Below are 24,566 nucleotides of genomic sequence, written 5' to 3' on the forward strand. Positions count from 1 at the left end.
GTGACATCACACACTGTAGTAGTCTTCTCATCCAACAGTGACTGTGCAGATACTTTAAAAATTCATAATTTTTGAACAGATTGTCCAATTTCGACCAAAGTTTCACTGATGTGTTGTACTAATATTGCTACATTCACTCAATCCACATGTAAATGATGGTGGACTTGTCTTTTAAGAGTTGTGAGTAATTTCATGACTCTTAAAGGCCATGATAAAATCATCTTTCTCAGTGACTTTTTTAAAGATGAATTTAACTGAATCTCATGTCAGTTTATGCTTTCAACAAAGAAGATAGTCAATATCTTATTCAATATGACATCAAAAATATGAAATTAAGAATTGCATATATAGATCTCCTTCTTTTTTTTTTTTTTGCATTTAAACAACTGAGAAAACTGCAGTCATAACTATTTTTAAAAACCCCCTTTTTTTTAGGAGACTAGCCCCCTTTTTGGCTGAATTACTGACAATCAAAGATAAACTTTTCTTGAATTTTCCTCCAATTTCATAAACTTTCGTATAAATGGATCTGCCTTTCATTGAAAGTGCAGCTGATTCTTACAGGTAAGACTCATTTGCACACGAATATGGAACTGATCAATGTGGAACTTACAGGAAAAGTTGATAACGACACAAGGAACAAATGATTACATTTTGGTAGTGATCCAGATCTGCCGCAACCATACTGGATCCAGGATTTTTTTTTTCAAGGATTATCACTGGTAAATTGGGCCGACAAACGAGGGAGTTCAAACTGTGTGTATTTGAGGTGTGCATGCACGCACTGAGCCTTGTCCTCAAGGTACAGCATGCAGTAAGCTGCTGATGAGGTAGACTCTGAGACACAACATAACTTAGGCTTCTTCATAATTGGGAAATAAGGGCCATTTTCAGCAGGTGTCTTTGAGTGGGAATGAGCCACTTGGCAGAGGGTTAGAGTTTGGGTTTGGGTTAATATTTTTATAATATTCCCCCTAAAAATACCTCATCCCATTTTTACTCAACCCCCATCAGACACAGCCATATTTTTAATTGCACCTTCCATCTTTTGCTGCAAATGTATGCCAAAATGTCACTGTCAGCCATTGACTGCACTGTATGCACCCCATCCAAGATTAGCTTCCAGAATGAGCTGCAAGAGGGATTAATTCTTCAAAGTTCAGGGTTCAAGGTTCAAGATGGAAGTGCAGATTCTACCATGTCAAAGTGGTATGGGTAATGAATCCAGGGGTTTAGACGCCATGTATTGTTTTGACTTGACTTTGACTTTAATTTGACTTTAATTTAATTGTATTCCGACATGTTTCAGCTTCTCAACGATGCCACTGCGAACCAAATTCGACAATCAATTGTGAAAATACTGCCATAAATATTGTCTGATGCCAACAGAAATAACACAGTTATGGATTTGCTTCTCACTCGCTACTCCTGATACGAATGCGCGTAAGCCTACCGTATGCACATCATCTGCTGAAGTTAGCCAGCCACTTTGAATTTTTTATCACTTGTTGATGACGCCCTCCGCGACCAACCTGTTATGCGATGGAAATATGTAGATGATATGTCAGTTGCCGACAGCCACAAGGCTCCGACCGAAATTAGTAGGGATTTGCTGGATTCTCTACAAATCCTCGAAAATTGGTGTGATGACAATTATGTCAAATTGAATCCAAAGAAATGTTCTGTACTCCAAATTTCTTTCTCAAAAGTACATGTTCCCGAACCAAATGTTTCTTTGTGTGGCCAAAAACTCAGTAATGTGAAACACATAAAAATTCTTGGTGTTGTTGTCCAGAATGACTTAAAATGGGATTCTCAAGTAGCCTCTATGGTTTCCCGAGCCAATCAACGTTTGTTTATGTTGCGAACTCTCAAGACCTTTAATGTTGCCAGGAAAGATTTGTTAACTGTTTATGCAATTTTTGTTTGACCTTTGCTTGAATATGCCTGCCCGTCTGACACAGTGCTTTAACTCAGTCTCAACGAAATAAAATAGAGAAAGTACAAAAACGTTCACTCCGAATAATTCTGTCGTACAATTATCTCTCTTATTCCCAACCATTAGAACTCGCAGGACTTCAGTCACTTGAGGAAAGACGTCAGTACTTGTGTCTAGAGTTTGCCCGGAAGGTTTTCAAATCAAATATGTCAAATCAATGGTTTTTGCCTGCAAATCTATCGAGGAGTCTAAGAAACAATCGACTGTGTTTTGAACCAAAGTGTAAAACTGACCGCTATCGAAACAGTTGTGTCCCATACCTCACGAGATTGTTGAATATGCACGGTGTATAATTGAATAATTTGTTGTTTATGATGTAATTATCATGTTGTTTGTTCGTCGTCGTCGTCGTCGCAGCATACTCTTGTCAGAGCGTAGCTTCCCTCACGGCAGCATGATACAAACGTCTGTTTTGAGCCATTCTAGTTGCTTTCTCCATAGAACCAAATGTCTCCCTCACCGTTCTGTCCCATCTATATCTGGGTCTCCCTCTACTGCGCTTTCCAGGGAATTGGGCCACAAGGACTCTCTTTTTCATCCCACTGTGTCTCATAATATGCCCAAAATATCTCAGCTTCTGTTTCTTTACATACTTCAGTAGCCAGTCACTAGGTATACATTGAGTACCTTTCTGATGTCTTCATTTGTTTAGTTCTTATCAATCATGTTACATCTTATTGCCTGTACATGTTCACGTTAATGCTCATTTTATGAATTTATGCCTTTACTGTTTGATGTTTTATGTGAATTAGATGGTGGTATTATGTTGAGATATAATGTGTTCGCAGTTATGGGATTGGATTGTACATGGAGTTGTATTGTGGAGGAGATGGTAGGGATTATGAAATAGGTGTTTATAATGGGGGAAATAGGTGAAATATATTTATTGTGAGATGAGGTTTTGATGGTATGATAATATTATGTAGATTTACAGATTGGGTATGCTGTAAACATTACATCATAACAAAAACACAGGTGATCAGAGTTAGGTATTCACACTCTCTCTTTCAATACCTCACTTGCACTCCCTCCCCCTCTTTCTTTTTTTGGCATTTTCACTTGCTTTTTCTGTTATGTTTTTTTTTTTCATACACACCATTACGCCCACACAACATACTGGTGCATTATTAGTCCTACTGATTTCCCATTTTTGTTACTCACCAGTGATCACCCTCTATAATGCAAGATAGAGATCGCATTTGTCATTAAATGTACAGGTATCCTACGAGTAGTATACTCACCCTCATGAATTTATATCATACGGTGCTCGTGCAATAGGAAATAATTTATTAGTTTGTGTATTTGTATTGTAAAGTATTCTTTGTTTTGTGTTTTCTGTAATAACTGATATGAGTAATTGGATTTGGGGAATTGACGTTAAGTTCAGTTAAAAACGAATGTAAACACAGTTATTTGAGTATCAAAGTGTTAATGGTTAATGAGGTTTTTTTTTTTTTAAACAGATGATATGTATAATATATTTATTTAATTTTTACATTGCATTGAATGAATCATAGGGAAATGTGGTGTATTTGTTATTGTTGAAATGTTTATATAATGTCTGTTGTTTGATGTAATTTATACGTTTTTTATGTGATGCATTATAATTTAGCCTTCGGGCTACTACTTTGCATGTTTGCTCCAATAAACCATTATCAATCAATCAATTGATGGAAAGCACCCACTGGCACCCAACGATTCTGGACTGGTGAGCTGATTCTGACTGAATGCAAAGTTTTTGGTGATAGGCCTACTAGTACTTACTTGTGTCTGATGTGAAGTTCCAGTGCAAATCAAGTTTATAGCAACGGGGCCACGCCCTGCCCACCCACATTAAGCATTTAATAGTCATTACAGAAGCCAGCATATATACCCCAACAGTGACAAGTCATCACATTTGCTGGCTACTTTCAACAGAACATGCAAGTCTTGAACTGGTACGTGGTATTCATTATTTGTGCATGCATTATTGATTTCCTTATCTATGGACAAATCTGCATCGAAATGACATTGTAGAAAAGTCATGACATGTGAAAATATGAACATATGTAACCCAAAATATCAATTAGAGTCATTTCAAGGCCTAAACTGTTTGTAGCCCCTGAATCCCTGGATTGCTGTAGTCTGCAATTACTCAATAAGAGCGAATGTAAATTTATGTGTTTAACTCAAACACTGATCTGTGCTGCAGCATGTGACATGTTAAGATACCCAAGCTCAAAGATGAACCATACCGTCCTATCTTTGTACAGGCGACACAAATGATACTGGTGAATGAAATGATTTTGGTTGTGATTTGAGTCTGATTATATCTTTGTTGATCTGGAGGAACTACAGTGCAGTAGGTGGTCTAACGTTAGTTGAGCAGGCATGACGAGTTGAATTAATCAGCCCTTTCCGTCAATTGTGAGAAAATATTTTTAGGGCTTTTTTCATGTTTTTAGGCCCCAAACATTAACTAAGAATAAAGAGTATTACATAAATATTGATCATGCGAAATTGCTACCTTAACCTGACATTTCCAAAAGATTTTGCGAGGCCTCATTGCTCTTGTTACTTGGCTACATCACTGCACTGGATGGACGGCTCAGAAGGAGCAGAGTAGCAGGGCCGTGGTTACCGAGCGACTTCCAAAACCATCGGTAATTAACAGTGGGTGGGACGGGCAGACTGCGGGGTCATTAGCATTCGATTACCGATCGTTCTACACTACAACGCATTCATATATATAGGCATTAGGGAATCCGCAGCACCTGTGTGTGTCATGAATTCATATCATCAGCCGACACAATCATTTTCCTCCTACATTCTCTCACCAATCAAGATACCAAATATTACCACGACCTAAACTTACCTCACAATTTCGGTAGACAGCTAATTCAGTGATTCAAGCGAGCTCTTTCACTTCCGTCTTTGAAGATGTTGGGAGGATGACGGTCGAAAGGGAGATCCCGAGGACAAGAAATGTCTCCCTCACTTGACTGGTTGTGTACAAGGCATCCAATCATGGGTCTAGATCACTGATCGTTCTTCGTAGAGATCAGTGCGGTAGATCTTGATATACCGGTATTATAATAGTTTATTTTTCTGGAAATGAAAATTGACATGACGGTCTTTATTGAGCACTAGTTCACTTACTCTTCGGTGAATTTCTCCCAGATTTTAATATGTTGTAGCTGAGAATTTGGGCTATTGCAATGTTTTCTCCAATTTTTCATACGACGCCGAGATCACGTCAAAAAACTTGGTTGAAATCAAACTGCAGTTTTTCTGGAAATGAAAACTGACATGACTATCTTTATCGAGCACTAGCTCACTTATGCTTCGGTGAATTTCTCCCATATTTTAGTATGTTGCAGCTGAAACTTTGGGCTATCGTAAGTGTGCCCTTCGTTTTTTCACACGGAGTCGGCATCACGTCCAAAAACTTGGTTGAAATTAAAGCTTATCTTCGATGTATTGAAATATTTCTTCCTTTCTGCATTTTTCTTTGCAATAACTCAAGAAAAACATACCCTATCACCACCATATTTTACCCATGTTTAGTTCATGTCACGTACATTATTTCATAAAATAACAACTACCTAATCAGACACCATCTTGGGTATGTAAATTAGGGTCAAAGGTCATAAATGTTTCAACCTGTATCTTGGTAAATACATGTCCTATCTTTCCCATATTTTGCACATGCAAAGACCATGTTACAAGAATCATTTCACAAAATAACCACTTTTTGCTCAGATGCCATCTTGGCTGTGCAAAGTTGGGTCAATGGTCAAATATACTTCATTCTGTACCTTCGTTATAGTGTATACCGTATTTGGTACCAAAGATGGCAGACCTGACTCTCTTTTCTAAATGAGAATCCAAATATCACACGGCCAATGTCTCTAAACAAGGATGAAACCTATATGGTCATGCCTATTGCGATCAGGACTCGAATCATTGATTAAAAAAAAAAATCGGATCACCTAATTTGTCAGTCTTGACAAATTCCGAGTCTAGTAATAGTTTTGTCACTTTTCTGAAGCGAATGTGAAGAGTTTTAGTGCAAAAACCAACATATCCATATCAATCTACTTGATATATTTGAGATTGAAGCTGCTGGAAAACAAAGAAATTTGTTAAAATATACTAGTATGTGATAATTTTCATAATATTTTCAAACATATTTCTTGTTATGTAACAAGTGCAGTAACTGAAAAGATTTGATTTTCCTCAATTTGATGACGACCACACCTAAAAAAGAAAAAAAACTTTGAAAATGGCATTTATTTGTTTTTTTCCATAATTTTTTTTTTTAAACATTGATCATTAAACTTGGTAATAAAGAGAAAAACTTGTCAGAATAAGACAAACCTATTCACATTGTTGTTGACGATGATGATCCACAGCATTATTTTGCAGTGCCATATATCTGTTGTAGAAACATTCAAAGGCAAACGTTATCATAATACATCATACATGCTGTGTTGCGTACAGTGTAAGTATTTGCACATTTTGTTAGGGTGATTTCCTCTCCAAAATAAGGTAGTGTGCTATCTGTGAAAAAGCATATGGTTTAGAAAACTCAAAATTATGGAAAGTTTACTCTTTACAATCTTCTGTCAAAATGAATAGAATCATTATTGATATACTACCGTACACTAGCTCCCTGGGAACAGATGGAAAATGTCGGTATCATTCTGGTCAAATCTATGCAAAACTGTGTGAAACAGAATCACAATTTCCAGACTAATTGTTATCAACCAAATTAAAACCATGCATGTTCTCAGACAGAAAAAAAAGAAGAAGTGTTTGTAATTACTTTTCATCATCAAATGCGATATTTATCATTTTTCTTTGTTAAAGCTGACTTTTAATAGAATCTCTAGCAAGTCTTCAGTATTAACCCCCCTCCAAAAAAGAAAAAAAAAGAAAAAAAAAAAAAACCTGTGTGAATGACACCATAAATCACTAAACAGCTGAGTCACATAATTATTTCATGGTCTGTTGATAAAAGCATGCAATTTCACCCTTAACATGCATCAAGACTCCACACCTACATGTACTTGCCGACACCATGGACATAACTTAAGAGCATGTAGTATGTGTGTGAAAATCAATCCCGGTCACTTTGAGGTAATCTCCCTAAATGAGCCCCGGCCAGAGTTAAAATCTCAAGTTTTTACACACATTTACAAATGAGCTCATTTGGAGGTCTGAAAAAGCCCATTTTAACCAAAATGTGATTGCCTTCATATCACAGTAAGAACTGATCTTTCAAATGTCTTGCACTCCATAGCGCCTGCGTAGTTCATAACTAATATACAATTGTCCTTGATTGTGTTAGCTATAACGCATGTAATGCATCTCTCTGCATGCATGCACATACCATGTACAATGTTCATGTAATACATGTACCATACATTATAGATTAAAAAAAAATGTCTCATTATGTGTTATAGGTGCTACTGATTGTATTGTCTTAGAGAGTGATCTATGTGTGAAGGTTGTTCAGAGGAGGAGAAACTCTATCTAGGCAGTACCTGTACTCTGTCATAATCTGTTTAACTAACCCGATGTAATTTTTATGGACAAGCAGAAAAGAAAAACAATAGTGAAAGTGAAGTTCAGGTCAAAAGAAGCAGCTTTAATGCTGTAACAGATTGTAATCGATGTGTTTACTAAAATGACAGTCCACTAACAAACAAAAAAGATATGCAAATGAAACTAAAAATCAACCCACATCTGACAAACAGCTCTTGGTTGACAGTTTATCTGAGTTCTTTATTTTATTTTCATTGTGAAGACTTCTTTTGTTCACTAAACACATAATGAAATACAATGACCACATCCATCATTGAACAACAAAAACAGCATAGTCTTGGAACAGTAGCATGTACCCATCCTTTGACAAATGCATAAATTACTTGTTTATATCAAAAGCTATCATAAGTATGATACGCCTGAAATGTTGAATATATTACAAAGTTTGACTTTCACACACACACATTCTGAGTTGCATTTTGATAACATCTTTGTCTATTCAAAGCACAAACAGTGTTAATCCACTGCAGCATGGAGGCAGACTCTTCTACATTAATTATAGAACCATACTAAAAGTATAGGGCATAGAGCAAATTATATTCAGATGCCTAGATCATTATTGACATCTTGGTTGATCAGCGCTTAGAAATATGATATTAAGCACTTATCAAATGTTATATGGTATCATATCATGATCAAAAACAAACCATAAATAATGAGTAAACAGTGAGGGAATTCCAAGTGGGCAACAGAAAAGAAAACACTGACATGCACCAAAGTTCTAACTGCTTGAAGGCAAAACAAACTTGTATCTATGACCTATTTTAGAGTCAGAGGCATCATAAATGAACCATCATACTCTATATATTTCTTCTTTAAACCTGCAAAATTACACTGTATCATAAAATTTGCATGAAGTACAATGTCATGCACATACATTGCATGTTTGTGTGTGCATATCCAGTCATATGTACCATGTACCATGAAGAAGCAATTTGACTACCGGGCTTTACTGCTACTGGAGTACTGTAAAACCAGAAATATAAAAAAATTTTTGTGTGCGTTTTAATTTCATGAATTTCGCAAGAGCCGAGATTCGCAAATTAAAATGCGTGTGACAGTTCTTGTCTACACTAAATGTATTGAATGCTCGTGGCAATTAGCAAAAATGTCATGCGGCAAATAAGGTCATCGGCTCCAATTCGTGAAAAATTTCATGCTGTGAAAACATCTTGCTTTAGAGTATGTTCTCTTTTTTCACATAAGTGAAAAATTTCAGAACTCTTGACTGGAACAATGATTTCTTTTAATCTGTTGTTTCCCTTTTCAAAGTACTGTTCAGATGGATACAAGAGAGCTGCATACATAAATAGATGGACACAGACAAACTTATAATTATCTCAACCTCAAACCTTGGAGAAGCTTCTCCAACTTGATATAATGTGCATACATGCATTGTACATTCAGGAGCACTTGGGCACATATATAGCAATATGTGCAAGTTGCAACAGATTTGCATAGTTTAGTGGCTGAAGTTCTTTGACTGTAGAATCTGTAATTATTTGATCAAACACATCAAGATCACCTCGGATATGGAGGAAATTCCAATTTACGCAAAGCTTACGATATCAAACAGGTTAAGGTTTATAAGCCATGAGCACTGGTGTGTAACTGAAGTTTATCTGAAAGCGGTTTACATATAGTCAATAGCCGGATAGCCTTTCATATAGTGCATCCATGTACCAATGAAGAACCTGATGTACAGGCCTCCCACGAACATATAATAATAATAATAATTGTTTTGGATATAAACTCCAAATTTTATTGTCCGAAAATGGAAATTCTTTTTGCCCAATTGATCGTGGGCCCGGCAGCCACTGAGCAGCGCCAGATCGACGTTGCTCTAACCTTTTCAACTGTTGAACGGCAAACAAGGTAGCAGCAACTCCCATCTTTTAACGTCTTTTGGTATGACGCGGCCGGGGTTCGAACCCACGACCTCCCGATTGTGAGGCAGCCGCTCTACTTACTGAGCCAACACATCCAATAGCTATGCAAAAGAGGTATACAAAGGTGTGAAACAGTTTCAAATGGTTTGGATTATAATGATGATAACAATACTACCATTTACACCTACTACTACTACTACTGCTACTACTACTACTACTATTACTACTACTACCACTACTACTGCTACCACTACTACTACTACTACTACTACTACTACTGATACTACTACTACTACTGCTGATACTACTACTACTACTACTACTGATACTACTACTACTACTGCTGATACTACTACTACTACTACTACTACTACTACTACTACTACTACTACTACTACTACTGATACTACTACTACTACTACTACTGATACTACTACTACTACTGCTGATACTACTACTACTACTACTACTACTACTACTACTACTACTACTACTGATACTACTACTACTACTGCTGATACTACTACTACTACTACTACTACTACTACTACTACTACTACTACTACTGCTACTACTACTACTACTACTACTACTACTAATACTAATACTACTTTCCCAATACTACTGGAGAAAAGAAGGAAATAATTCATGACAATCTGAACATAGCTGATTACAATCTTCCTGCAGTAGATCATGTGTCCTGAGTAAAAGAGATGATTTGATGCATAACCAACAGTGAAGTATAAATTAGTTTCTTAAAAGTGTCAACCTCAAAATCCATGAGAGTACTTGGTACTACACAGTACTAGGTACTACACTATAATGCACACTTTTTATCTTCCAAAGACTAAAATGAAGTCATTTTGGGGCTGCAGAAATGTCACATTGGGCTACAATGTGGTCATTCAGGCTAAGGATGAGGTCTCTTTGGGCTCAGTGAGGTATTAGTTTTGGCTGTAATTAGGCTATTTAACCTATGATTTATGTGCAAAATCTCTCACAAGGAGGCTACATTGAGGTCTGCCATTATGTGATCAAGATTTGGAAGAACACTAATAGTATGAGAAGCAGTGATGAATGATCGAGTTGTAAAACTACACTGACCAATATATGAATATAAAAGAAACACAGAACATTTGAAAGCTGTCTGGGAAAATCAGTAAAAGCAAAAGGAAGCAACACAAAATGCAGGGATACCTTGCTGAAATGAGCTCGCATTAACACTATGATACCACTTTTGACGAGGTAAATTTGGTGGTTCTGAATTTCACATATCCATATTTAGCTGGTCTCTGTCTTTAGCACATTTACAAGAAAGTACCAGTTATAACGATATAGAATCAGCTGTCCCAACGACCTCCTTACTACAAGGTTTCCCTGTAACATGAAAATATCAAACAAATTTGCTCAAGCTATGTAATACATGAAAGAGGTAATTAAGACGGAAGCATTGCTTTTGTGCATATTCCACAAACATGTCGCCTTACTCCTGCAAAATCAGAAAACAAAAGATTTTGCAAAACGACAACTTATCCTAAATGCTTACACCTGGCCAACTTTGATATCGAAGGACATTAGAGTATGACAGGAATCAGCTCATAAATTGAATATCAATGTCTCATTCACGGGCTTTTGGATTACAACAGGAGGTGATGAGGTGTTATTATGGTACAATATACTGTGCACAATATTTATAATAAATATTGTATTTATAGGTGAGATTATGAGCCATTTCCTTTTTTTTTAAGCCAGTTTAAAACCCTCGAGTCTTAGCACCATATTCACTAAACATCAACGACAACAAATTGCATGACATGAAAAATAGGGTGGATTAATTACTAGAAAAAAAAATCTAGTCATCCCTTACATACAACATACATCAGTGTAGTTATATTTATTCCAAGACAACTTTTCTGGTGCCAGTAATTGTAGTTCAATATCAATTGGACGTTATAAAGGGTAGGTGGAATGCTTCACTGCTTGAGATTTAGTCAGAAGTTTACAAGTACTCGACACTTTGTTGCCTGCAGATGTGATGATGAAAACACTGCAGGTCAACAGGTCAATATTCTTAACCCATTGAGGACAGGCTGATTTTACTACAACACACATTTCCCATAGACACTTGCCCGAGTATACTTGAGACTCATCCTCAATGGGTTAATATTTTTCACATCTCAGCTGCTTTTCATCAAGACAATAACTAAGCATTCAAGGTTAAACATATCACACCCAAGAAGATAAGCTACAAGACAGATAGTACATCCTGCAATGTCCTACAGCTTCAATTAACACTCTGCCCTTATACTATAATTCACTACATCACACTTCATATTCATTACACTACACGACACTACACTACACTACACTTAATTGGACTACACTAAACTATACTTAACTATTGATCGATTGCAAGTAAGACTGTTATACATCCTCATATATCTAAGAATGGTTTCATGACAGAAAACAACTCCTGCAGGATCCCTTTAGGCCTGGGAGAGGTGAAACTAAGACTGACTGAATTGGTCTTGGACTTCACTGTATGTCCACTTCCATGGACAGTACATCATTGTATGCCCAGTGAAAATTAACAGCACATCATATTGGTTGATTACAAATAAAATGATTGATGTGAATTGAACAAAAAGAGTTAGAGTGCCCACTTTAAATCGAGGAGTCATAAATGGAGCTCATTAAACATCCTATATTGCATATGGGTGCGAGACAAAATGGTCCAAATCACTTCCATGGACAGTACATCATTGTATGCCCAGTGAAGATTAAAAGCACATCATATTGCTTGCATACAAATGAAATGGTTGATTTGAATTAAACAAAAGGAGTTAGAGTGGCCACTTTATATCAAGGAGTCATAAATGGAACTCATTAAGATCCTTTATTGCATAAGGGTGTGCGACAAAATGGTCCAAATCTTGGATTTTTGGCATTGAGTTGATGTTGAAACGTGGCTATGTGCCTAGCCCGCTGCATACGTCAAAGTTGTGCGTGTATTCCATCATGACGACCCCAGTCTGATGCCACCATAGAAACGCTATGACAACCAGGATATGCCACAACTGATGGCTGCTCCCTATGTAATCCAGTTTACCTGCACAGCCAGAAAAATCAAAACGGGTACACGTGCATGACAACTCTTTAGAGTTTACTCATTCAAAATAAGTACAGCACGGTTGATGTGCCCACAAAACAACCATTAGGGGGAAAGTCAAGGTATGTCAAGTTAGGTACACATGCATAACAATACTTAACTCTTCATGTACCACATTCGCACGCCTGACTCAGTCGACGGCATGCCAAGTTCGCATATTCCACTCAAACGCACAAACCCGCCCAAACTAATCAATAAATCGCCAAATGCCAAAGTACAATATAAGCATTTCTCACGATTCCATTCCTGTCACAGGTAACTTGCATTTTGTGTGGCGACTGACTATCAAGCCGTGTTCTCTACTGGATCTGCAAGTAAATTTTAAGAGTTTCTGTCACTGTTTTGTGTGTAAAAGTCATGCCTCTACAATAATGTAGCTACTGGTCATTTGAAAGAAAAACAAACAGATTTGTCATACAATTTACAACAAAGCAAAGCTGTGCATTTTCTCTACAACTTTTGTCATACCATGTCAAGGGTGACAAAAATCTATAAAAGTTACATTGACTTGAACAACAGAATGTTTTCCCACAGCTTGACTAAGTTACTGTCTCAGAATAATGTGGCACGGGGTTTACACCATGGCACATCAAGATTTAATCAATAGTTTACTTATTAGACATAAATATAACTACATATAACTACATTTTCATAGTACCAGCCGTATTTGGAAATTCTAGTTATCATGCATGTTTGATTTTCACGTTCACATCTTCTTCTTGTTACTCTATCATTTCTCCTTCAACATTTCCTGACCCTATCTTTATAGTTAGGATATCATATGATTGTCTAAAGTGTAGGCATGAAACCACTGTGGTCTAATCGCAGAAAATGCATGTCCCTTTCCACCCATGCGATCCAATGTGTGCAAAAAGTCATTAATAATCCACTAAATTACTACTTCCACTACTCTAAGGATGTCTGACAGAAGTGAAAATCATCTTATAGGAGTACACCTCACCATCTCACCTACCTGGAAAGCAGATTTCAGGAAATTTTGTGGCAAAGAAAACAAGGGCTGTAAATCCCAGTAAATACAGCACAACAACTCGAGGTAGCATCATCTAAAAACACAAGAACAGAAACATAAATACTGCTTTGCAAGAAATCATGGAATGTTTCGGATGTACACTTTGTGACCTGATGACCTGCCAAATGTTCCAATAGGTGAAAAGCAACTTTGTCAATATTAACTTTCTGCTATGCTGCAGTATCCTATCAAAAGTTTACTATAAAGTTTCCATTGACAATAATTTCATAGCTATACACTTTGTCAAAAATGACTAGAAATATTCTAACTTCTACATCTCATACAAGGAGCAAGACGGAACTTGCCTACAAAGTTTCTTTTGGAAAAGAGTTATTTGGTATCATTTATCTTTCAAACATTTTACTAAACATACTACTAAATATTGCAGGGAATAAAATCATTTACATGAGAAATTCACTTTTGAATAAAAGGCAAATATTGCTTAGCAATAAACAAATTCTGTCCCAGCATGTCCATATCATTATCATAAACATGAGAAAATTATATTTGATCATCAACAACAAGCATAACTTTTGCTTTTGCCATTTATAGGTAATGGACATGAAATACCACTTATCAAATATCTTGATTGTATAAATATCTCCACCTGAATTTGTCTTTCAAGCTGAAGAAGGAAGATGCACTGAACAAAATCCTTGCCAAATGTATGCCTTTCCTAGCCATTTTATTACCTTCACAATGGGAGTGTTCAGTCCCCCATACAGGTAGACCCAGTGAATAGTGGGAGCTAGGCCGAACCCCACCATGGCTGTGAAGAGCATGAGGCGGCGTGTATACCAGTGCGCCGTCAGGAAGCGCGGGTGCATCTGAACGACAAACGTGACCAGGATGAGGGCTGTTGCGATCGCCAAGTAGATGTCCCTCCAAAACTGCATAAGAGGAAGCGGTTGGAGATTTTCGGAACGTGATATTCAATCCTAATTGCCATTTTTCACGCAGAAGAAAATGTGGGATGTGACAGAATGGTAACCTTGCCAGCACAGCACAGAGCATGGAAACAAATTTGGTAATGAACGAGATAAGCATTCAGAGAGTGCAGATCTCCACCAAGCAGCTTATTTCCACCTATATTGTGATTTCCACCCTGTGTCCTACATTCACATAATATGTATTATCAGATTCCTTGACCATCAAAACATACCCTTGGCATTTGTTAGCTTAATAGCTATCAAAAAATGGCCCTCTTTTCCTATGATCAAGAATCCTTCAGAAAATTTACCAAAAATTCTGGATCAAGACTATGATCCAGATGTGCCAGTATCAACTTTTCAAGAAAATTCAATCCAAATCTGTTCACTTTTTTTTCAGTTATTATGCAAGCAAATAAACAGACAAACAGACACATCAATGCCAGCAAAAACATAGCATCCATGGTGGATATGAATAGGCATAGAGATGATGAACATAAAGGATGCCCATATGTTGGACAGAGAATGATATTCATATCAGCATTAATGTCATTTCATATGAGGGCTACTTTCAAATACTCATATATATTCAGATATTTACAAGCTACAAAGCATATTATATCAATGCTTGTTTAAAAGGAAAACGATACAACAAAACAAAAAAACAGTGAGTCTATCAACAGTATGTACCTAGGTCATGAATATCTGACAAGAGTTCCTTCCATCTTTAGTTGTATATTCTGTCTTAGTGTACAAAATTCATCATGCATGCATGCATATTTGTTTAACTCAACAGTCACACGTAGGCTTATGTGTAAACTGTATTCAATCTATATTGAATTGATTATAACTGAGAAGCAAAACTTGAGTTAATTGATAACTAGCCTTACACATAAAACTCCGTGAGTGAGTTGCACATTATTTTAAACAGACCTACAGTATCAATATACACAATGTGCTATATATGACTCTGCATGCAGTTCATGCCCATCTGGTTCTATTTATGGTAAACATATTTATTGAATAGTTACTTATGTTGAAGACATGGATCCTATAAAAAGTAAACACAATCAAATGAACAAGAATACTTACCGTGAAGCAACAGTATGCATAGTAGATTCCTGGAATATAGCACCCAAGGATTCCAACGGATATCCCTGCGAGATCGATGCTGAACCAGCGTTTGTACACATCCTCGTTGGCACCGGAAAAAAGGTGGTAGCCAGCAGATGCAAACATGGCAAACTGTGGGTTCCAAATGTTTGAAAATACAACACAAAACAAACATAAACTTAGGGAAAATAGAATACAGAGCTAATCATTTACAGAGAAGTTAACTGATTAACAGAATGGAGTTGAAAAAACACGTACAAGGAAGAACATTAATTTCACGAAAGAACATATTACCTACACAGTATACACACAATATACATAAATCTGGGATGAACACTGAACTAAGGCTTTCTATAGCTCAGTTGGTAGAGCACCGGGCAAGCAATCCGGAGGTCTCGGGTTCGAATCCCGATGGAATCCCATCTTCTTTGCTCAATTTTCCACTAATAAATATACATAAATGTAAGAATGAAAAATAAGTACTGAGTAAATGGAATCTTTTTATATAAACACAGTAAAGATAATCAATTTTGTTTTTAATTTGTTCTCTTTCCCCTTATATTAAAAACATGTTAACTATGGGAGAAGCTAAAAATTTGCAGAGTCCACTAAAATGACAGAATTTCTAGCATAGTGTTCTGTACACAAAACCCTCAAGTGAGATCTTGAATGATACACCTAAGACATTTCATCTACACAATAAGCTAGTAGTCAAGGCATCACACATCCACTTAGCTTCACATAAAACAGAGAAAACAGAGCAGCAGAATTTTATTTTTGATTGCAAAGTCAGAATATCATATACTGTATATGCCAATATTTTCGCGTACAGATATTTTCGCGAATCAAGGTATCAGTGGCATTTTCGCGTGTTGTTAAATTTGCGATTGATACTAGTAGTAGTAGGGTTTACTGCCAACACGTTCAAACACTTGTCAACATACTCGTAACGTTTTTCCATTTGCATTGTGACTTTCCAAACATGACAATAGAAAAGACACAGTAGAAGATTTATAAAATGAAACAATAATTACGGGAACTTGCAGTGAGACACTCACACACGGCATTCACAAGTACCTACCAAATGTCGCAACAATCCTTTGACCTTAGTGGATTAATTAGCGTACTAGTAGCAGTAGTATGTGTACGTACTGGCGGGTGTAACAGCCGCGTTCTGGTCCGGCCAACGTTGGATGCATTTTGTCATCAATTTGTACATAAGGTATGACGGGGTAATAATTTCGCGTGTCTTTAGTTTCGCGATCAGCCCGAAGCTCGCGAAAATAACAGCGTATACAGTATGTCAGTGCTTTCCCAGCGCCTCCTAGTAGATACAGCACAGCTGGCAGCTCTGTATATGGCAGCATTAGGGGGACAGGTATGAATACTGCTGCATCAATCTTAAAAAAAAAAAAAAAAAAAAACAAAAAACCACAAAAAAAAAAACAAATTTCTAACCTGATAGCAGGCTAAGAAGCCTGTGTAGATGACATGATCGAATGTTGAACCCTGGTAGTATGGAATCACGACGGTGTTGTCGTAGATGGTAAGCCCAAGAAAGAGGAAGAATCCAAAGATGTGGGTCCACACATTGAGCGTCTCATTGGACCAGCGACACAAACTGGAGCCACACAGATGGATACAAAAGAGAAAGCATTGTTATGTAATACTTACAAACAGTTTCAACTTCACTTGCAACAAAATTAGACTAGCTGCAACACAAGCTTTATTCAGAATGAACATATTATAGAAACAAAATAAAAGAGGTGACAAAATAAACTGGGTATCTAACTAATCTAAACTTTGTGATGATGGGTCATAGGATACTGGAAATTATCATTGATAAAGCATTGCATGATTGTGATTGATACAGCTACATATCATCGCTGGGGCGACAAGACCTCGTATCTACAAAATGTCAAATGTTCAGGAGAGCCAAAAAACATGGCGGCCAAAGCACTATACCGAATGGGACAGCCGTTCCTTTGACGTGTCATGGTGGCTTCATTTTTTGGGAAAGACAACTAGGATTTGGACAGGACATCACTTAACTGATTATTTGACCATAAATGTAAAAAAGTCATTTTCACCAAAATTGCAGATACAAGGTCTTGTCTCCCCAGCGACAATATGACTCCTCATCATGTCCAGTATCTTGCAAACAGAACAAACACTAGATATTCCCTCATTCTCTCTCCCACACCTTCTTTTCTGTTTTGAATGGTTAGAGGGACAAGCATCCAATTAATTTAATGAATAAGTATTGCAAGAGAAAAATGTTTTATTTCTCGAAACTCAGGGACATGAATTCATGTCATACTTCCTTCACAAGATTTTCCATTTGAAGAGTGAACACCAAATTACAATATAAAATGTGATAGACAAAATGTGCACATATGAATGATGTGAATTGTAATGAATGATTATACAGAGCCTAAAAATGTTTTCTCATTTGCATTTTGCCCAGTGTGTGTCATATTGTCATACAGTCATGATAGGATATCATATGTACATTAGGTGCAATTTGATACACACACTATTTCAGACAATGATGAAAAAACAAAACAAAACAAATAAACAAAGCCATTCTGCTTTTTTCTGAATTCACTCTTGATAATCCAAAAATTTTATTTCAAGCACAAACATTTTTGTATAACTTCAGTGATGGGCATTTTGTTCTGATTAAGCCTTCAGACCATGAAAAATAGAATAAGGTGACAAATTTATCTTCTCACTACATGTATGTATTACTCCAATCTCAGAACATCTTAATACCGATACAAAGCTAGTTTTTTCGGTCTATTTACACGCAAGAACAACTTACTTTCTACTTTGTCAGTTAAGATAGGCACCTCACTCATTTTCAGAAAAACATAATGTATGAGCTTGCCTGGCAATCTGGCAGAACAATTCATGGACTTCACGTTCAGACAAACAATGAACTTTTGTAGACTGGATGACCAAAATGATCAATCAATTTTCACTTTGAGAAGCATTTACTTCATTATTTTGCATTTCCTATCAATATTGCAAAATTCCAGGCTTTGATGAAAATGTTGCTGTGAGGTAGATGTGCTGGCAAGCACCATTTATAAGCAAATAATATGACTGTGAATAATATGAATAATCATTTCATCACAAATGTAATGTAATGATTCCAAGCCCATTTAAAACCATGTAATGCTTGTTGGTACAAATGATTTTTTTTTTTTTCTGCTTATGACCTTGCAAGGTGGAACTATGAACTGGCTCTATTGTGGTGTCCATTAAAGTACATGTTCATACAGTGATTACCTCTTCACACACTGCCCACTGGACAGAAAAGCTCTGTAGCCATGGGTGATGTACGGGTTTCCCTGCATAAAATGTGGAATTTCAGCATAGGAATACAAGGGCAGTGGCTTGCTGTGGTCATCTGAGAAGTTGATTGTATTTAGCGTCATATCTCGCAAGTTGATCATGGCTGCTGATGGGGTCCTTGAGTGAATGACAAAAACAAAACAAAACAAAAAAGCTGTAAAGTTTGCGATGCGCAATCCACCTGAATCAATCAGCTTCACTAATAGGCTTCAACTCTTGATTTTAGGTACCATAACTGAGAAAAAAAAAATGAAAAGAAGATTTTGATGTTGCAATGCATGGATTGATAAATTGGTTTCACAGGGTAGCAGACATTATCAATATTATAACAAAGCCACATCCATTTCAACAAAATGAGTATCATAGTTGATGAATAGGGATAGGGACCATGCAATATTCACCTCATTACGATGCCAGACCTAATCTAAATTAGTTTTGCTTTAAATTCTTTGTTTCCCTCAGAGAGATGAGAGAGAGAAAGAGAGAGAGAATTAACAAAACAGCAACATCCATGAGACAAGACTCAAGAGGTATATTAATTGCTGCCTTCAGTCATCCCACAGTTCAGAATTTCAGGAACATTATAATAGAAGCCATCATACTTATAGTCTATACCAACATTTCACTTAGTCACAGGTACAGTAACTGTGACCAGCCCGAACAGTATAACTGTGTGAAGGAGTGCCCGGGGTTAAACAGAATCACACTCACAGTTTGTCGTGTGGATGCCAGCACCCGCACCTGAGATGAGCTGAGACTGAGAGGTTGGTCAGAGAATGAAGAACCCACCACCACCTCCCTGGTCAAACATAGGTCTATAATAGCCAGTATAGTCCTTGGCCTCGTCTACAGCTACATTGCTTGCTATACACAATTTACATGTAATGTAACATTAATAGTCAGGGCAGCAATAGAGTATCAATAACAACTGCAATCTGTGTCAACTGCTCAGTACCGGTGCACGTTCTGTAGACTGGTCTGTCTGTTCTACAGTACTGTAGTGTAGTGTGCAGTGTGTATACTCAGTGGGCCTACTCAGTATCCCACTCCCAGACGCAGACTGTACCGTACCGGTAACTTCTGGGGAGAACTTTGGTAAAGCTAAGCTCAAACTCAGCAAAAGCCCAAACTGGATGACATCAATGATCATGGACAATGAGTTATCATTTCGGACTTCTTTCCTGCACCGAGTCTTGCTTTCTTACAAGTTCTGGAACTGAATTTCTCACCTGAACCAAGCTAGGGATCACTTCCGTCTCTTCCTGTCCTACCATAAACACAAAGACCTCTGGCCCTGCACAGGCGGCGGCCGGCCTAGCTACGTACACTGACTGCGGGTATGCGGGGATTAATAGCGGCGCACTCCACGTCTAGCAGATCGATCCGCGACGAGTGTGATGTGAGGCTGCGCCAATGCTGCTCCGCTGATCTGCACCTGTGGGATGCTCGTGGCAGGGCAGGCCCGGGTTGGCCTGGATGCTTTCGAGAACCTTGCAAGTTGCAGTTCACAGAGAGGAGCTAAGAGTGGGTGGATCCGTATGATCAAAGTACATAAATCAATGCTGCTTGCGTGGACGAAAATCGAATGTCTGGCAAAGAGTGCCGAGTGCGATTGTTTCACATTTATTGCTTGCCCTCCTTTCCATGCGACTACTACTACACTCTGCATGGAACTTCTGAATAAAGTTTATCATCAGCTAGAGCACGTCATTTCAGAAAGTGTGTTGACCCCATCTGACTGCGCGCGGTTGATCCCTACCCTACTCCTCCCCCAAACCGAAAGGTGAGGAAGAAAGGGAAAAAGAAATTAAAAACAATAAATAAATTTTAAAAAAGGAGTGTGAGGACTTCAACAGTGTATCGACCTTCTCCAGACTAATGTGATTAATTGTCCAAAAAGAACAACAAAAGATAAGAATAGAGGATAAAGGTGAGAAAGATGACAAGGAATATCAAAGTTTAACTTAGATTACTGGTCCACTGCATGCAATGCGCGATGAACAGATGGTTGCCCCCAAAAGATATGGGATACTAGTAGGCCCCTACTAGTACCGGTAATCTTTTATTCATGTCAGGCAGCTGTTGGCACTCTGCATCTTTCTCCAACCACAAAATGCAAAGCTGATGAAACCTGGCCATGATCATAACAATTCAATTCAGCTGCTCAGAAGAGGCTGTAACAACAACATTATCTGTTCTTGAAAATGAAATGTAAAAACTTACTGGCACTACAAACACACATAGACATGCACACACACTAGAAATATATATCTGTATAGATGAGTACATACAGGTTGTATGTATCTTAAATACAAGTGTATGGCATATGTTTACAGTATACACCTGGCAGTATGTTTATATGCACGTATGTATATGTACAGTTGTATATTGTATGTACAAGTGTATGCACAAACACAAGGCTCTTAGGTCCTCTCCCACCCCCCAATCTTTCTTTCTCTCTCTTTTTTTTTTCATGTGTAAATTCATGTTGAGAAAAGATGCCCCTGGAATGTCCAGAGAAATTCATTATCATGCATGATGTGCAATGACCTAGTTCAAATCATAGAGAGATATTCAATTTAGAATTATTTATATCTGGGGTCCACGCATTCAGTTTTCATATACATGTATTTTTTCTTAAGGATCAAGTGATTAAAAAAAAAGCTACCCGATAACAAAAACAAAATTTCTCATTCTTACACACAGTGTCTATTTGCTGTGGGTTTTTTCTTTTGTTTTGTTTTTGTTTTTGTTTTTGTTTTTTGCTGTATCAAAACTAGCTTGTGAGACTCTAGTATGAAAGAGGCATGCTGGGATTTATATCAAAAATATATATGTGAACCTGAATCACAAACCTGTCGCCAGACATGGATTTTTAGTTAAGGACAGATTCTGAAAGAGCAGACTCTAAGCTTTAATATGATGTATGACACAATCAAAATGGGCTATCCTGACCTATCTTAATACTGGAAAGAAAGCACACACTCTGAAGTGTAAACTGAGAAAAGGGGCTCTGAAGTAAGTACAGTGTCAATTCGAGCACGTAATCTTTACCAAGCCGTACTAGCTTTGTGATGAATGAGACTAAAAAACAGGATGTAAACCACCATATCAGTAACATTGAAGGGATTATCAGATTAAGCTGAAATTTAGCATGCTCTATTGACATATTCTGTCCATGATTAATGCCAACTTTCAAAGCAGTAGCATTATGCTTTTAAAAGATATTAGAGTTGAAAAAAAAAAGTCTGTGAAGGATTTTTACGAAACAGAAAGGGGCCTCCGAGACATAAATGTACTACACTTACGTTGTAAATCAAACTACATTGTATTCTACAAAAAGAAAGGTTGTAGGAAAAACTCCTGAAAACACACTTTCCCATTCATTTAATGATCCAAAACTTCAGAATGATATTCACTGTACAAGAAGAATAGCTCTTTCAGGAAATATGCAAAACTTACAAGACTGACTTGGTTGACCCATTTCACCTTATTTTGAGTCCTCACATAAAATCAAATGGTGCGACTTTTTGTTGGATTTGTGATGCAGTCACATATATATTTGTATATATCATTTCAAATTCCCATAAACCTGCTGTAAGAAAATGGTAAGAAGGGAACTAAACAGCTGGCTCATACTAGGATAAATCAACACACCCACACACACTGAGGTAGTCATACTGAAATCATACAATCTTTTCATAACAGTCAGCTCTTCTGAAGACCAGGAATTAATCCCACTGCACCATATCTACATGTACTCATCAGAATTGAAATCATGACAATACAACAGTTTTAATATTCAGATCTCATAATTCCAGTGCTTTAGCTTTCTTTGGACAGTAGTCAAAATAAATCACAACAGTGTTTTATTCCATGACATTGACAAAGCAATTCAACTCCTTACAGTGAAATCATAAAACAACTTCTCACAATTCTTCTCTTTTTCTCTCCTTTTTTTTTTTTTTTTTTTCTGTGGAGGGTTCAGAATGGAGATTGCCTCACTACCAGACACTATACATATATGTTCCTATATTGGGAATGTGACTGTACACTTGTCTGATTTGCAGCCAGTTACAATGTAGTTTGCGGTCTCAGCACAGGTATGCACCTTTCTAACACCTTTAAATGCATCATTAGTGAATGCCTTGTATATTACCCATTTGAGTCATCCCTTCTACTGTTTTGGAAGCTCCCCAAATTATGGCCGACATGAATTACAAGTAAATAGTAGGTCTAAGATGAAGGCGTGTTAACAAGTTACAATACCATTCCTTCTATTCAAGAATTCACCTTTTTTCTGATCTGGATTGAATACACCAACTTACAGGTACAATTGCAATGTAATTAATGCAATCTTGCAAAAACCATTACCATGAGCAGGATCAGGGTAATCCCTTCCATTGCCAGCTGATACTATCAGTTTAAATCTGCAGGACAAATAGTGTCTCATATTTGTGTGTGTGTGTGTGTGTGTATAAAAAGTCATAATGACTAAAGTACAAATTCACATCATGATCACAAAATCAGACAAACAGAATGGAGTTTCATTTACTTGGATTTATAATATTAAAAGTGAGGATATTTCAAAATCCACATGTTTCCAATAAACAGTGACATTGATTGCAACCTTGTTTGCAAATAAGTGGAGGTGATGATATGGGGTTGGGGCACTACATGCACCAGTCCCGAGTAGTTTTAGAATGGAATATCTAAATAACAGGTTTTTATTTTGACCTTCTTCATTATTGTGTGTTTTCTTTTAAAAGAAATTTGATATTTGTAAGGCCTTCAATATACTGACTGAACTTGTCAATGTTTCAAATACTCGATCAGTCTTAGCATGATTACAATTTAAGAGTGGGAGATACATGAACTTTATACACACCTAGTGAAAGAAGTTAATACAGTTAAACTCGCCTAAGTCGACATCGCATATGTCGAATAATCGCTTAAGTCGATAATTTTAAAAAGTCCCGATTTTTCCCCATTGACTTACGTGTATTAATTCACTCATAAGTCGAATTTTTTAAGTCGAATACTCGCTTAAGTCGATGAAATTCCAAGAACACTTTCACGGAAAAACCATTGAATTCACTGTGCCTAAGTCGAATAAGATTTTATTGTGTAATAAATCACTGTCAAAATCACGAGACGCCAGTTTTTGTTTACATACAGTATATACCAAAAGAAACTGCGTAAATAAACATTAACGTTTCATTAACGCAAGCGGTTTCACCTGAATCGTTAGTAACGCAAACTAACGATCGGGAAAATTAACGTTTGTAGCAACGATGAGTAACGATCCCTAGCGCAAATTAACGATGTTTCGTTAACATTAACGATAGGTAACGCAAGAACTCACGCGAGATTTTGGTTTTGTAACGAGACCTGGTGAAAGGACGACGTAGCCCCTGCCGAGTGTAGCGATGTATGCCTTATATTTAGCGGAGTCTTTTCGCGAATCGAATCACGATTTCGCGAATGG

General features: G+C 37.1%; 1 protein-coding gene across 2 annotated transcripts; it reads right to left on the bottom strand.

The window, feature by feature from the left end:
* Positions 1–11,541: 11,541 nt before the first annotated feature.
* LOC140229010 (progestin and adipoQ receptor family member 3-like) lies at positions 11,542–20,369 on the bottom strand. Of its 2 annotated transcripts, none has more exons than XM_072309273.1 (7): positions 20,308–20,369; positions 19,013–19,195; positions 17,177–17,339; positions 15,698–15,850; positions 14,369–14,566; positions 13,620–13,710; positions 11,542–12,586 (listed from the first exon to the last, which is right to left on the bottom strand). In XM_072309273.1, the coding sequence occupies exons 2-7, from the start codon at positions 19,177–19,179 to the stop codon at positions 12,447–12,449; spliced, it is 912 nt and encodes a 303-aa protein (XP_072165374.1). In that variant the 5' UTR covers positions 19,180–19,195; positions 20,308–20,369; the 3' UTR covers positions 11,542–12,446. The 2 variants fall into 2 exon arrangements, with proteins under 2 accessions (XP_072165374.1, XP_072165376.1); XM_072309275.1 differs by having other exon boundaries at positions 19,013–19,184; positions 20,308–20,325.
* Positions 20,370–24,566: the final 4,197 nt, after the last annotated feature.

The sequence above is a fragment of the Diadema setosum genome, chromosome 5 (assembly GCF_964275005.1).
Source record: "Diadema setosum chromosome 5, eeDiaSeto1, whole genome shotgun sequence".
NCBI lineage: Eukaryota > Metazoa > Echinodermata > Echinoidea > Diadematoida > Diadematidae > Diadema > Diadema setosum.